This window comes from Chanodichthys erythropterus, chromosome 22 (assembly GCF_024489055.1).
Source record: "Chanodichthys erythropterus isolate Z2021 chromosome 22, ASM2448905v1, whole genome shotgun sequence".
NCBI lineage: Eukaryota > Metazoa > Chordata > Actinopteri > Cypriniformes > Xenocyprididae > Chanodichthys > Chanodichthys erythropterus.
Genome location: NC_090242.1, coordinates 29,258,047 through 29,274,273, shown reverse-complemented (window position 1 = coordinate 29,274,273; position 16,227 = coordinate 29,258,047). Strand labels below are relative to the sequence as shown.

Here is a 16,227-nt window from a genome sequence, read left to right as displayed (position 1 = left end):
CTTATGATTTATTAGCCGCTATAGGGAAATAACGTGAAGAATATCCAATGCTATCTCATGGCCAATTCATACATTTTTTATGAGATGGCTAATTCGTACAAATTTGTACGACATCACTCACGACCAATTTGTACATTTTTTACAAGGTGCTTAATCCATACAAATTCATACGATTTGTCTAAACCCCATTGATGGGTAGGTTTAGGGGCAGGGTTAGGGGTAGGTCATTCGTACAAATTCGTATGAATTAGCCACCTCGTAAAATATGTACGAATTGCAGTGAGATCGGGTTGGAATATCGAAGTGCGGTAAACTAAAAATAAGGTGGATAGGCATGCGAGTTATATGGCGCTAGTGCTCTGTAAAACAATGCGTATGCACAGGCACATAGTCTTTCTAGTCTTTCAAAAAGTGACATCGCCAGCTACTTATCTGGCATGCATAATACAGCATTTTTAGTAAATTTTTCCAGATCCGTGTGAACGGGGATAGTTTTGATAACGTCATCTGTACAAAGAAATTTTTTTATGTTTTTAGTACATCGTTGTTGTGTAAACGTACCATTCGTTTTTAAAGCTCTGTGTTCGCATTTACCCAAGCAAAGCCTCAAATTTCCAAGCATGTGCAAAATCATGCAACGGTGGAACTAAACTGAGAGCTCCATAAATCAGTATTATAACAAACAACGTGTCTTTATTGGGGGTCACTGATATCTCCTCATCTGCTTTTCTGAACTCACAATAGAAACAGCGAAAGTTACAAAAGCAGGGTCTATCTAAAACACGACTCTAGCACTGATAGCACTACGTTAATTGAGGTCTTTCTGTTGTGTGTGAAGATTGCTCTGTTTGCTCAAGATGAAGTAACGACCTTGAATATTCTGAGCTTAAACTGATTTTAAAGGTGTATTAGAACAGCAAACAACATCCTTTTTGACAAACGGTTTACTGTTAATATACGGATAGTAGGTTTGAAGCTAAATTTACTTTTTGAACACAAATGAGACCTAAAGGGAACATCTCTACTGTCTACATATTAGTCATACAAGAATTAGATCACTGTACATCGATACTTGCTATCAAAATATATCACACATTGCGATTCAACTGCGATAACATTTTCTAATCTTATTACCATCTTGTTGCACAACATAAGTGTTGTGCAATAAGATGGTAATAAGATTAGAAAATGTTAAATGTTGATATGATTCATTGCTGAATCTGAGGTTGTATGGAGTCCAGGGTTATTAAATGTTACTCAGTCACACAGTTGTTAGATCCGAGTTATTGTTCCTTCCAAAATGGATCATATTTCAGCAATATCACACAAGCAATAGATCTGTTCTTTTGTGTGCGTGATACTGCTTTTATACAATAGTTCAATAAACAAGAAGATAATAGAGTAACTTACATTTCATACACAATATTGCTGGTTGCTCTGTCTTTTCTTGGTCCGCCAATGAAAAACAATGAAAGCGGAATCAACCATTGCATTTCTGAGCAACACACAGTTGAGTAAGTGATTCAATGACTTAGCCGCAAGTATAGTTCTGTTTTGCACATTCCGCTCCAGTTTGTGGACAGTCCAGATGAAGTCATTTTCGCCATTAGCTGTCTGCACACAGCCCGTTTTTTTTTTTTTTTTTTGTCTGTGTGGACTTGTGTTTGAAACGTAAAGGTTAAAGGTACAATATGTAATAATTTTGTCCGCTAGAGGTCGCTAAAAGCCTAGCGTAACTTGATGACGGCAAGTTTTAGAGCAGAATCTTGGGACGTGTAGTCTTCATCTCAACGGACAAAAGAAAAGGGATTGGAGTCGGGAGGAACTCATGTTCATGGATGAGATTATTAACATTACTGTAGTATGAAGAGGAACTAAACGAGGTCGCTGGAGCGATTGTGCAACACACGCCTCACGCAGCAGAACTTTTATTATGACACAGTCGCTGGCGCTGCTTCCACTTTTCCGGTCATAAATATGAGGTAACGCAACTCTGTTTATTATTAGATACATTTGAGAGTGTTGAAAATATTATAACGTTACTCTGTGCGTTCGCTCGGCGGCTGCTGTGAGACACTGTTGCACACTGCAGTAAGATAGATCGATTTTAGAATATCATATTAAATATTGGATGTCTTGTGTTGATAAATGGCATGCAATTAATTTTAAAACGTATTGTATGATGGAGGAAATTATGTATTACTGTTAATAAAAATAAAACTGCATCTGATTATGCTTTGTTAGCTATTTGACAAAATAGTGTTTTACTCTGAAGAATGGCAAAGCATGGTAAATCGAAAAAAAGACTAAACGTGTTGAGCTATATTACAACAATTTGTTTTCTGTCTATAAATATATCAAAACAGTTGTTCCCTTGTCTATTAAAACATGTAATATATTAAAGTGTCTTTGGTGTTTCCATGGTTTCTACAAAATAAAACCGGAAACTGAGGGTAACGCGGGTATGACGCCATTGACAGGCGACTCCTCACACGTCCCAGAGCCAATTTTCTCACGATTTACAAATAGTTGGAAACATTTGGGATATTGTAAGTACTCAAGTGAACAAAATATATAACACTGGCCTAGTGGTTTTTGGATATTTTACTGCAAAAATATAACATATTGCACATTTAAAGTAAAAATAAAAGACATTTTCTGTGTTCTGCTCCATTTTGCACAAAATTAATTGCGCAAGTCTTTAAAAAAATCATCCACACAGGTGTTGTTGATGGCACACAAGTCTGCACAGACTTGGTTGGAACACTGATGTTGTGTACAGGCATCAGAGGACGGTGCTGATAATGAAAATTACATCATACGACTGTCCTTGAAAGTGCACAGCAGAACTATAGGCCTACTTTTGGATTAAGATCCACCAGACTCAAAAAGAATGGTGTAATCTGCAGAAAAGTCACTGAAAAATCACCACCACTAACAAGCAGACTGACAGACTGTCTGGTACAAACAGACAAGCAAAGTGAAACAAAGTCCCAGAGCATTTATACGCTATAGTTTAATCTGTACTCACTATTTCTTGTGAATGTGCGAGATTTCCGATTCAATAGCCACTATAGGCAAATAACTAGAAGAATAACAAAGTGCAGTAAATGGTATTTGAGCTACAAACCATTGTGTTTATGATTATGATAATGAATTAAAATAATATGATAAACACCAGTTTGCAATATCAAGCAGCATAATGAACTCTGTTTGAACAGCTAAAATAACTGGAAGCAGTTGACACCGGAAACCTCTCACATTCAATTTACAAATGGCCCTGTCCATTCTTACATTAAAATAAGTTGAATAGACTAATCTGACAAACACCAACCAATGCCGACAATCACTAGTTTACAGTACGTCACTTCTCATACATTCCATGACCCGACAAATGCTGATTGAATATGTTTAAAACTAGCGCTGACCAACGGCAACAGACGCTGATGGGGTCACTGTAATTTTGCCAAGTAAGACATGTTCCTGGACAAACATATTTTATTGATCCTGGAACAACATTAATATCTGAAAATGTAGTCCCTAAACCTAACCCTACTCATAAGTTATCCCTAAAATCAGAGTGAAACGATAGGTGAATAACACTGATGTAGAAGCACCTAACCTTGTTTGAAAGCCTAAACTTGACAAACTGTAAACTTCCCTAAATCTGATTGGTTAATTGGAACGTTGTTCCAGGGTTAACAAAGATGCTGATCCAGGAACATGTTGTACTTGGTGAAACCATACAGGCATCTGTCAGTATGGAGTTAAGTAGTGTTATACCAATCAAATTCTAGGACAGAAACTAACTTTTGTATAACAGCATTTGAACTGCAGAGCATTTGGTGTTCTGTCAGTTTTTGGAATGTGAGAGCACAGCACCTCAATGTCATTTAAACACTGTTCTGCACACCTACATTCAGATATGTCAATCTTCAAAAACACTGTTATTAAGGGCAATTAGGTGGGTTGTTTTTTGTAAGGTCGTACTGGGGAGCTTAAGTTTAAATGTTTTTAAAAAATGCCAAAGGCAAAGGATACTTTAAAATCTTAAGCTGTCTAAGCTTCATGTTTATTCATTCCTTTTATCTTTCCATGTCCTAATATCCCCCTCCTCAAAGCCCATCAGGCCCCATCCCCCTCCCAGAGCCGCTGTTGTTAGGGTGTGGGTACCGCAGAATGTTTATTACGGAATGTCTCAAAAAATGCCAACATGCCCTTCTTCACGCTGGGAGAGGCCATTTTGGAAGGTGTGTGTCCTTGGTGTCGAGGTGGGAAGCTGGAGCCATCCATGGAGTTGGCTCGTCTAACTTTGGAGCCTGCCCGCCACATTTTGGACCTCACAGGAGGTGTCTGTGCAACCAAACACTTCTGGTATTGGACCTGAAGGGGGCACCAAACATTTAGAAATACTTAAAAAGATGTGATTTTGCATTGAATTCTGTATCCATGCTATGAAGCTATGACTAAAGTGTGGGATATTTTATCAATTATGTGGGGTGAAATTCAAATAAATTTAGTATTGCCTCACCATACATGCAGCCTGAACTGCCTCAGAGATGATCCCTGCATCGGGCTCACACCAGAACACATGACACTCAAAGCGCTGAGTTCCAGCATCCACTATGACTGCAAAAGTGTGCGTGTCATGACCTACACCTAGGAAAGTTAAGTAACGTACTTGGGATTCCCAAAATGGGTCGTCTCCATCCTGAAATAAAGCAAGAGTGGAAAGAAAGAGTGAAAAACAGAAAGGCTATGGTTCACATAGAGAAAAGCATAATACTCATACTATTACTGCAGTAAACAGTGTGTATAGTACGCAAAGTGTCCTTATGCAGAGCATACAGCACTGGCCATTGTAAGCGACCCAAAAAATGCAGTGCACTTGACTTGACTTTCCATTCCATCTACCAAATGTTTTCTCAAATTTGAATTAAAAACAAAAAATTACCTATAAAATGAAAATGAATTTATGAAACTGGACAGCACTTGGTGAATTAAACATGGGCCCTGTTTACATCTGGTATTAAGATGTAAGATGGTTTTGGTTGATTGGATCACAAGTACCTGTTTACATCTGGTGTTTTAACCCATCTCTTTTGTCCACTTTCAAACACTTTTGTCCTGTTTTTTGAGGAGAGGGTCTATGGGTGTTTAAATGTATGGGTTGTTTTCAGATCTTCCAATCCAATGGACAAAATAAGCTTGTGCAATTTACATATGAACGCGCCCGGAGACGATGGTAAACGTATGGAGATCAGCTTTTGTTTCTGCTCTGACAGCTGCAAGACCACGCCAAACACTGTGAGTGTGTTAGAAATCAGGAATGGTGAGAGAACATTGTGATGGGTACATTTTTCATCTTCAAACCAAACTAGATTCTACAGCCAACAGAGTTTAAGTCCCATCTCTAGAGCGCACTTTACTGTACATAATGTTTTATGAAGTAGGTCAGTAGGCTGAGAGTAGGAGGTTTTTTGTGGCTGTTTAAACACATTAGACAAATGCATTTTCGACTACTTCTGGAAGTGGTTGAAAGTGGACAATCTCAAAATATTTTAGACCTTGTTTTACTATTTAGCACTTGTGATCCGATCGACTAAAATGCATCTTAATACCAGGTGTAAACAGGGCCATGGTTAGGTGACAACAAAGTAGCATACTACTCTTTGAAACCCATTGTTGCATAACAAATATGCTGCATCCCAATTCGCATACTATCCATCCTAAATAGCATTCGAAATAAGAATTAGTATGTCCCAAATCGTAGTATGTTGAATACCCGGATGGTCTACTTTTTCCGATTAGAAATACAAATACGAATAAAAAGTGTTAAAAAACAACAAACATGGCGAATGTGCGAGACCGAAGGCTAAGCAGAACGGTTAAGATAAAGGGGCTTGAGTGATTAATAATCAGTATCTAACCTGACGAAAAGATATTTATAAATGTTATCCACATCATATTTCATCTGCAACAGCATTGTGGACTTTTATAACAATGCGTTTGGTCATTAACTTCTAAGTGCATCATTATGCAAAGATGAGGAGAGTTCTCTGCATGAAAGACCCATGACTGGCAGATAAATGTGCGACTACAATTCCGAAACGGTAGGAAATTAAATTTAATTGAATGTGGAGGATTTTAAAGGGATAGTTCACCCAAAAATGAAAATTTGATGTTTATCTGCTTACCCCCAGTGCATCCAAGATGTAGGTGACATTTTTTCTTCAGTCGATCACAAATGATGATTTTTAACTGCAACCGCTGCCCTCTGTCATTCAAATAATTGCAGTAGATGGGAACTTCATCAATAAGAGTGAATAAACCTTGCTTAGACAAATCCAAATTAAAACCTGTGGCTCGTGTCGGCACATAAATGTCATAAGACACGAAACGATCGGTTTGTGAGAGAAACCGAAAAGTATTTATATCATTTTTTACCTCTAATACACCACTATGTCCAACTCCGTTCAGCTTCCTGCTAGTGAGGTCAAAAAACGCGTTGTGATGACGGAAGTGATGTCTCGCCCATATACTTCAATGAGCGCGAGACATCACTTCCGTTGTCAGAGCGCGATCAGACCTCACTCACCGGAAGCTGAACGGAGTTGGACATAGTGGTGTATTAGAGGTAAAAAATGATATAAATACTGTTCGGTTTCTCACACAAACCGATCGTTTCGTGTTTTAGGACATTAATGTGTCGTCACGAGCCGCAGGGTTTCATTTGGATTTGTCTAAGCAAGGTTTATTCACTCTTATAGATGAAGTTCCCATCTACTGCAATTATTTGAATGACAGAGGGCAGCGGTTGCAGTTAAAAATCATCATTTGTGATCGACTGAAGAAAAAATGTCACCTACATCTTGGATGCACTGGGGGTAAGCAGATAAACATCAAATTTTCATTTTTGGGTGAACTATCCCTTTAACTGTGACAAGATGATTGACAGGGTAGTTTAAACAGTTACAGGTTGCATAACTAAGCGACAGAACGTCCATTAAAGACGCAATTATGACGAGGTAGTGTGTCCCAAGGCTTGCATACTCTTCTGCTACACACTCAAAAGTATGTACTGTTTTTGTAAAGAAAAAGTACATACTTTTAGGACGTAGTGTAAGTAGGCGAATTGGGACGCAGCAATACTGTTTCACATGCTATAGAAAAATACTAACAGAAGAAACCCACATATTCAAAAAATATGCAGTATATAGGGATGCAGCATCAAAAATACTAATATAAAACTTGTGTAGTGTTTTTTAAACATTAGGCAGTATACATTATAACCTGTACAGTATGAAGTACGCAAGTATTCTATCCCAAGCAGAGTACAGTAAAAATCCTCAATGTCAGTTAGTATATACTCTCACCTCTCCTCTCCATAAAGACAGAACTGTGTCAGACACATGGATGACTATCGGCTCCCACTCATCTCTGTCTCTGGAGTGCATGATACTCTCAATAGCTCTGTTCAACACTTCCATTCCTGTCAGCATATACATAAAAAAACACATTAACCACAAAACCATACAAAACGTCACTACCAGGGCCATACATGTTTAGGCTAGGGTTTCTAGGTCTCTAATCAAAGTAATAATTAAGCTGGTGTTAGATCTTAATCTTAATGGCCAAATCTTTTTAAACTTAAGCCTTTCATTGAGAAAATTTTTTTGATTCATGTCCAAATTGGATCCACAATATGTTGTACTCGAATTTGGCACTGGAAATTTTTTAAATGTGACATTTTAATTCAAGCTTGAGAGCAGGGATACTTGCATATGTCAAACATGAAGTGTTTGGTACTACATGGCCAGGTTTCACAGACAGGGCTTAGACTAAGCTAGGAGTAGGCCTTAGTTAAATTAAGACATTTAAGTAGCTTTTGTAAAAGTGCCTTGAAAACATTACTGGTGAAAACATAACGTAAGCCACGTTTCCACCGAAATTACCCGGAACAATTTGTCCCAGGAACATTTATCTGTTGCTGTCTGCATTTCCATTGCGGTCAAAAGTAACGTGAAGATTAGGCAAATTAGTCCGGTGACGTGTGACTGTGCATGACTTTCCAGTTCCCGTCCTCCACATATTAGCTTACCTCGTTGTCGCTCAATCTGATATATTTTTTAAACTCTAATGTTGATTTGAACAGCAAACAACTCTTACTTCATGCACCACAACAGACTTTTAAAAATGGTGGTCCAGCTGTGGAGTCAACCAATCAAAATGCATGCTGCGTGAACTCAACCAATCAGCATGTTCAGCATCTAGTTCCCACCCCCAAAAGTTCCTAAACTTTGAAAAAGTACTACCTCGCGAGCAGGGAGTTTCTGAGGGGGGAATTTTTACCCAGAACTTCATTTAGACTTTGTCCCTGTGGTCGAAACACACTGAGTACAACCCCAAGGTCCCTAGTTCCTGGGAAAAGTTCCTGTGGTGGAAAAGCGGCTATATTTTAAGATATATCACTGCAAGTTGCTTTTAGTGAAGACTGCTCAAATATGTATTTTAGTCTGGGACATGGGTTGTAATAGTATTACAGAGATTATCCTCTTTCATTCCAGTGTAAAAAGGGGGTTTATAAGATATCTGAATGGCCCGAATCACACTCACCCATTGCTCTGGATACAGGCAGGTTTCCAATGTACTCCACCTCAAACTTCTGCACCCTCTGCCTTACTGCTTCCAGGAAGTCAACTGGAAAGCACAAATTAAACAGTCTCATAAAAAGGATACCATTTGCGGTTTAGAAAACCAACCAATCTACTTTAAAAGATGCCACTTTCTCAAAGAGGCAGATGTTGTACCTTGGCGGGGCAAGTCCTCTGGGGAGATGCTCTCCATGGTGAGAGAACGGGCCATAGAGGGCTGCAGCGCCGCTTTCTCTGCCATGATCTGTGGAAACAGACCAATCACAAACAAACCACCATCATTGAAATATGGACATTTTTGATCATGAAACTGTTAATGCTATTGTTAATGATGACAATAGATCATGACATGATCATGTGATTTTACCTTGGAGCACATCTCATGCAAGGCAGATGCGATGGTCTTGGCTGGAGCACTGCAGCGGAACACATGGCACTTCAGCATGCAGGTGTCTTTATCACTGGCCACAAAGGCAAAGTCCCTATGGAGGACCAGAAGACTGGAGTAAATACTCACCACAGTGACTTTTATGAAGCACTAAACATGCACAAAAATTTTATATATTTAGTCAGTCACATGTATTTATTTATGGTCATGAAAACAATGGTTAAGGATCAAAAAGTTTAAATAATTACATTTTTAGGTTACTTTATTTTAATAATACACATATGTCATTCTACTAACTATAAGTAACTTTGCAACTACATGTCAACTAACTCTCAGAGTATTAGTAGACTTAAAGAATCAAGGGTTCGGGTTAGTAGAATAAGTTGACTTACTTGCAAAGTTAGTCAGTAGAACGTCAAAATTAAGTGTAAGCAGGTATTAAGTAGAAAGTTTACTAATACTTTGACTGGTAGTTGACATGTAGTTGCAAAATTACTTCTAGTTAATAGAATGTCAAAAGTGGACAGTCCATCACAGAGCTCACACACAGACACGTACACACATTCGCACTCTCATTCACGCCTATGGACAATTTAGAGTCTCCAGTTCACCTACGCTGCATGTTTTTGGATTGTGTGGGAAACCAGAGCACCTCCTGGCTCGAAAAAGAAATATTGTGAAATACACTGATCAGGCATAACATTATGACCACCTTCCTAATATTGTGTCGGTTCCCCTTTTGCTGCCAAAACAGCCCTGACCCATCAAGGCATGGACTCCTCTAGACCCCTGAAGGTGTGCTGTGGTATCTGGCACCAAGATGTTAGCAGCAGATCCTTTAAGTCCTGTAAGTTGTGAGGTGGAGCCTCCATGGATCTGACTTGTTTGTTCATCACATCCCACAGATGCTCGATTGGATTGAGATCAAGTCAACACCTCAAACTTGTTGTTGTGCTCCTCAAACCATTCCTGAACCATTTTTGCTTTGTGCGCACTGCATTATTCTGCTGAAAGAGGCCACAGCCACCAGGGAATACCAATTCCATGAAAGGGTGTACATGGTCTGCAACAATGCTTAGGTAGGTGGTACGTGTCAAAATAACATCCACATGGATGGCAGGACCCAAGGTTTCCCAGCAGAACATTGCCCAAGGCATCACACTGCCTCCACCGGCTTTCCTTCTTCCCATAGTGCATCCTGGTGCCATGTGTTCCCCAGGTAAGTGACGCACACGAACCCAGCCATCCACGTGATGTAAAAGAAAACGAGCGTCAAAATGGGCACCCTGAATGGTCTGCGTCTATGCAGCTCCATACGCAACAAACTGTGATGAACTGTGTATTCTGACACCTTTCTATCAGAACCAACATTAACTTCTTGAGCAATTTGAGCTTCAGTAGCTCGTCTGTTGGATCGGACCACACGGGCCAGCCTTTGCTCCCCACTTGCATCAATGAGCCTTGGCCGCCCATGACCCTGTTGCCGGTTCACCACTGTTTCTTCCTTGTACCACTTTTGATAGATACTGACCACTGCAGACCAGGAACACCCCACAAGAGCTGCAGTTTTGGAAATGCTCTGATCCAGTCGTCTAGCCATCATAATTTGGCCCTTGTCAAACTCGCTCAAATCCTTACGCTTGCCCATTTTTCCTGCTTCTAATACATCAACTTTGAGGACAAAATGTTCACTTGCTGCCTAATATATCCCACCCACTAACAGGTGCCGTGATGAAGAGATAATCAGTGTTATTCACTTCACCTGTCATTGCTCATAATGTTATGCCTGATCCGTGTATTATTACAATGTAAAATAACTGTTTTCTATTTTAAAATATTTTTAAAATGTAATTTATCCCTGTGATGGCAAAGCTGAATTTTCAGTATCATTACTCCTGTCTTCAGTTTCACATGATCCTTCAGAACTCCTTCAATTTTTTTGCTCAAGAGACATTTCTTATTATTATCATCAATATTGAACATTTCTGTGGAAAGTGTGAAACATTTTTTTTCAGGATTTATTTATTAACAGAAATTTCAAAAGGAAAAGCATTTATTTGAAATAGAAATATTTGGTAACTTTACTCTCACTTTTGATAAATTTAATGCATCCATACTGAATAAATGTATTAATTTCTTTAAAAAAAAAAAAGGTCATACAGACCCCGACTTTTGAACGGCGTATATATAAAACATATATATGTATATATAAAATGTTGACACCCAAAAAATATTATTTTATAAAATATTAATAATTAAATTAATAAGCTATAACTATAAACCAAAAAATATCAACATATGTTCACCTATATATATATATATATATATATAATATATATTTCCATACTGTGGCATCATGATGACTCAATTGCGTTTGACTTTGCCAATAGCATGCTGGAAGGCCACAGTAGTGAGCAGCCCCTCTAAGAATAGGCTAAAATAAAAATAGGACAAAACCCCCTGCAAGCAGGAAATGACATCGGCCAGCTGGGTGATGCAAAACCATCTCTAATTTCTCAACCTAACTTGTTATTCACTAAATCTCCTCACATTAACCTTAGAAAGTCTCTCTTAGCTTAGCTGTTTGTGGCAATATCAGATGTCAGTGTTCTATAAATACAGATCGATCGGCATTTCTGGGCAGTATGATTTTCAAATTCCATACGCAACGGTGCATTCCCCCTGATTCTTCAAGACCTAAAGCTGCATGCTGGCTCCATCAAAGAGAATGTTTTACTCATGAATATTACATTGGAGAAATGTAGAGCAGCGGTGCTTGATACAGCATATGGCTCAAGCTCACACAGCATACTGATGCTTGTGAAATCCAGCACTCGTTTACTCTCAACTACTAAGGGAGAACATGTAAGTCAAACAGAATAACAAATGAGTTTAGTAAACAGGCAGATGGAAACCTTCATTGTGTGAATACAGAGTCATTGTACCAGCCCGTTGCAGATCTCAGTTATGAAAGAGCTCAGGGTTCCACACTTACATTTAAGCTACCTAGACTGGAAGGGTCTATTTTTGGATTTGCAATCTAAACACATTCTCACAATATAAATAAGGTATGAAGACGATCTCATTGGCATATGCCAACATGCTCTAGTGATGGTCCCATTACAAGCTAATCGGTTCCACCTTTGTCCAAACAATTTTGACAAATCCAAAAAAAATCATGGCTACTGAGACTCTGATTGGTCCATAATGGCAGAATCATCTGCATTTATTGTTTGTTTGAACACAGGGGAGGGTATTTCTGAGACATGCAGAGCAAAGCAAACATTTAAATAAATGTATCATCATTGGTTATTAATCAAAAAACACTTGTACACTTGAAATTTTGTTATACTTTTTTGCATTTAGTACAATTTACACCTGAGATGCATGACAGTAAAGAAATGAAATGAAAGAAAACATGGCTAAAGAGGAGCGCTACTTCATGACCACGACATCACGAGACATGTTTTCTAGGTCTAATTGAAAAAAAGAAAAAAAGTGCAGTTATTACCTGTCTCTGTTTTCACAAGTGGTGGTTTAAAAAAGAAAAAGGAAACAAAGGTTAATAATAGTTAAAATAATGCAAAAGAAACAAGAATTTTTTTTTAACAAGCTAAAGACCCTTGTGAAAAATAAGTGCATTTTAGCATACTTTTAAGTACTTATTACAGAAATAATATGCTTTAAAAGAAAAGCATACTGAATCAAACAGAATCTGATGTTTTTGGACACTTAATTGCATGTAATTAAATGTAAATGAATTAAATGAATTTGCATGAAAACAATATATAGTTTAAATTTATATTACATGCAATTAGACTTCTGCTTATTTGACCCACTTAAGTAGGACTTAAGTATATGAAAATGTAATTTTTATAATACCTGTTGTCTTTGAAATATAGTACATTGTGTATGCGACCATGTATTTATGGTAAACTAAAATATACTTTAATGTAATTTCTAGTGAAGCTTGTATGCAATGTACTGTATTTTAATATATTTTTAATAACACATTTGTAATGATGAAGTTGCAATTTAGTACATTTAAAATACAATACCTTTAAATGCAATATCAAATAACACACTACAGTTATAATCAAGTACTTTCCATGTATCAAACATTGCCATGAAAGTGTACTCTCTTTAAGTGGCCTTTTATTTCATTAATATTATATTATCTGCAAGTTCAGTTTTATAATTTTACTTTTTATACTTTTTAAAAGAGTACTTTGAAGTACATTACAAGTGCACATTCAATACAATTAAGTGCACTTGTTTTTCACAATGGGAGCTACTCTACTCTCTAGTAAGCTTGAGCCAGTAATCGCTTTCAACACACACAAATCAAAAACAAATGCAACACATTTCATGCAAAACATTTCTTATTATAGCTTGCAAATATTCATCATCAGTGGCTCTGTGTTTTACAGGAAAACCGCAACTCGACTCAAAATAGCTACACTGTGCGTACATTTAAAAAGCTCTCTGTTTTTAAAGACCTGCCACTGCCTGTCACTGAATGAGGAAATATGATTGAACTGGAGGGATGTTGGCCATTTAGCAGGCTTATAAATTTTCTGTTAAACTGTAATGAATGGAGTCTCTGCAGAAATCCATTTTTATTCTATGTGTGATAGCATTGAAAAGTAGAACAACTTGAATTTTAAACCCACAAATAGAAAAAGGGTACAGGTCAGTCTACCTGCCATTGTTGCAGCCCACCCCCCATACACGGATGTTGATTATGGGCTGACAATGGATGAGGCTGCGATCCACAGGGTCCATTAGACTGAGAGTGTCCTTCTTGAGCACCATCATCATATCCTGACCCTGAACACACACACACACACTCACACATATATGCTTTGAGTAGTTACCATGGCCTTCTGTGAGAGCTAGGCTAACTGCACTAACCTGAACTGCACTGACCTTGATTTAATCAAACAGAACTGTAAAATAGTGTGTAAACCTTATGAAAATAGGTAATAGACATATATAATCAAAATATATACTGGTAAAACTCAGCAGTATGTAGCAGCAAAGTTTTGTGCTATTACAGGGTTAGTGTGCTACTACTGTTATTGCACTTATCTGAATGATTTCAACGGACCTCCAGGGACATTGGTGGGCCCCAGCTAAGCACCTCTCATTTATTCTAAGTCACATGTATGAGTCCAGGCTGTTCTCACCTCTCCCCAGGCGCCAACTGCGTCCCGGCCCTCTGCTTTACTGTGAGAAAGCTGCTGGATGCAGTTGTTTACTGCCAGACTACTCTTGCCAGGGGTCAGTTCCTCCTCAGGGATCTCAACCCAACCCAGCGAACGCACAGCAAAACACTGTAAGACAAATGGAGAAATTCTCATAAAAGTACTCATACTTTAGATAGACTATATATGTGGCAAAATATGTTGACACTTGTAGCTAAATTCATTGGCATTAATAGTGAGTTCTATCTCTCTAATACTTCTGAGAAGCCTTTCCACTCTATGTATCTCTCTTATATATATAGAGAGAGACAGAGAGAGAGATACAGTAGTAGTTAACAAAAGTGATGTTCGGTCTAGGAAAATTTACATCTTCAATCTATATTTAAATATTATTAAAAAATTGTTAAGGATTTTGTTTGCGTAGTGTTGCTTGGAGTCAGTTGTTTTGTTTTTGATAACTGATAACAATGGCACCATGAAACAAATTGTGCAGAATTTATTTTTGGCCAGGATTTCATATAAAGAAATTATGAACACATTCAAAAACGTCTCAGGTTTTGACTGTAACCCTAGTTTCCTGAGAACAGGGAATGAGACACTGCGTCCTGGGAAGCTATTGGGGAACACCACAGCGTGACTGATGTCTGAAGCTGATGTCTAATCACGGCAATTGTATTGGCCGGTGACAGCCTATGATGTCACTACTAGTGCAATCAGGAAGTATAAAAGGGGCACTTAGAGAACATGTCATCCACTTCTTCATCTGAAGGAACTATGCAGGCAGCCCGGAAGCATGGCAACGAGACGCAGTGTCTCATTCCCTTTTTTTCAGGAAACCAGGGTTATAGTCGTAAACCAAGATGTAAAGTGATGAAAGTGAACTTGCACTGCATCCTGAGCCGCTATTGGGGAATGAAATACTCACGCTGCCATGCTGAGGGGAGTGCATGCCGTAATGGTTGCACAAAAAATAATGGCAATTCAGAGAAAAGCCAGAATCAATCCCCAAAGGCTGTCAGTGACAGTACTCCCTATGGCCACTGCCCGAGCTATAAGCTCCATGAAAAAGTACCTTTCCAGAGCAAGCAAAAGGACTTGGTCAAAGGCTGCTCAAGGCTTGGAACCAAAATCCTCACTCTATTTTGGGAAGAGGTTCCTTTAAGGGAATACAGCCATGGGTAGAAAGGCCCTGGCCAGTCACTATTAGGGGGACATACATCAACCCCCAGAGCCACCAGGGAGGCTAGCTAGCCAACAACCTGTCTCTTTCATAAAACAGAGTCTCACAATTAGGAGAAGGGCATACTGAGGAGCACGACTCAGCACACCGACCCTTGCAACTGAGGGGAGTTACAATGCTCATCCTGAAGGGGTTTCCCAGGATCTACAGAGCGGCAAAGGCAAGGCCAGTTTATTTATATAGCACATTTCATACACATTCAAAGTGCTTTACATAGAAAAGGAATTAAAATAATCATAAAATAATCACAACATATGCATAAGAAATAAAAATATCATGCCTGACAACCTGATTCACTAAATTCAGGGCTCCCCTGTCTGAATGCAAAAGTCAGAGAGCTTCGGTTCAGAAGACACACTAGTAGCAACTCCCAGCTTCCTAGTGACCTTCTACCCTTCAATAGGGAGGAGTTTTTCTGAAGGCCAGAACACACCAAGCCGACACCGACGAATTAGTGGCGACGAAAACAAACTGTGGGGTTGGCTCACGTCGGCACCGTCAGTGTCCAAAGTTGCCCTGCCACACCAAACCGACGCTAAACAGCCGACGGCCAAGCAGCATGCCAGTTCTGCGCCTGCGTGAGATGAAATGCCTTTCCGAAACAGCAGGCGGCAGTAGCTGAGCAGCCAATCAGAATGATCAGATGGCCCGACGGGCCGACAAGCTCCAACGCCGATTCGATTTCGAATCGGCCGAAAAAAGGCCGACGAGGACAAACTTCAGCCGACGGTGCGGAAC

The 16,227-nt window shown here is 38.9% G+C and overlaps 1 protein-coding gene across 1 annotated transcript in view; it reads right to left on the bottom strand.

Moving 5' to 3' along the window:
- Window positions 1-2,567: 2,567 nt before the first annotated feature.
- Window positions 2,568-16,227, bottom strand: part of apbb3 (amyloid beta (A4) precursor protein-binding, family B, member 3) — a 35,305-nt gene continuing 21,645 nt past the window's right edge. Inside the window, exons 5-13 of the mRNA XM_067375840.1 lie at window positions 14,232-14,378; window positions 13,745-13,872; window positions 12,554-12,559; window positions 9,022-9,136; window positions 8,811-8,898; window positions 8,617-8,700; window positions 7,377-7,492; window positions 4,532-4,711; window positions 2,568-4,383 (exon numbers count right to left, since the gene is read on the bottom strand). Coding sequence (XP_067231941.1) covers window positions 4,159-4,383; window positions 4,532-4,711; window positions 7,377-7,492; window positions 8,617-8,700; window positions 8,811-8,898; window positions 9,022-9,136; window positions 12,554-12,559; window positions 13,745-13,872; window positions 14,232-14,378 — 1,089 coding nt within the window. The 3' untranslated portion in view covers window positions 2,568-4,158. The remainder of the gene's footprint in view (window positions 4,384-4,531; window positions 4,712-7,376; window positions 7,493-8,616; window positions 8,701-8,810; window positions 8,899-9,021; window positions 9,137-12,553; window positions 12,560-13,744; window positions 13,873-14,231; window positions 14,379-16,227) is intronic.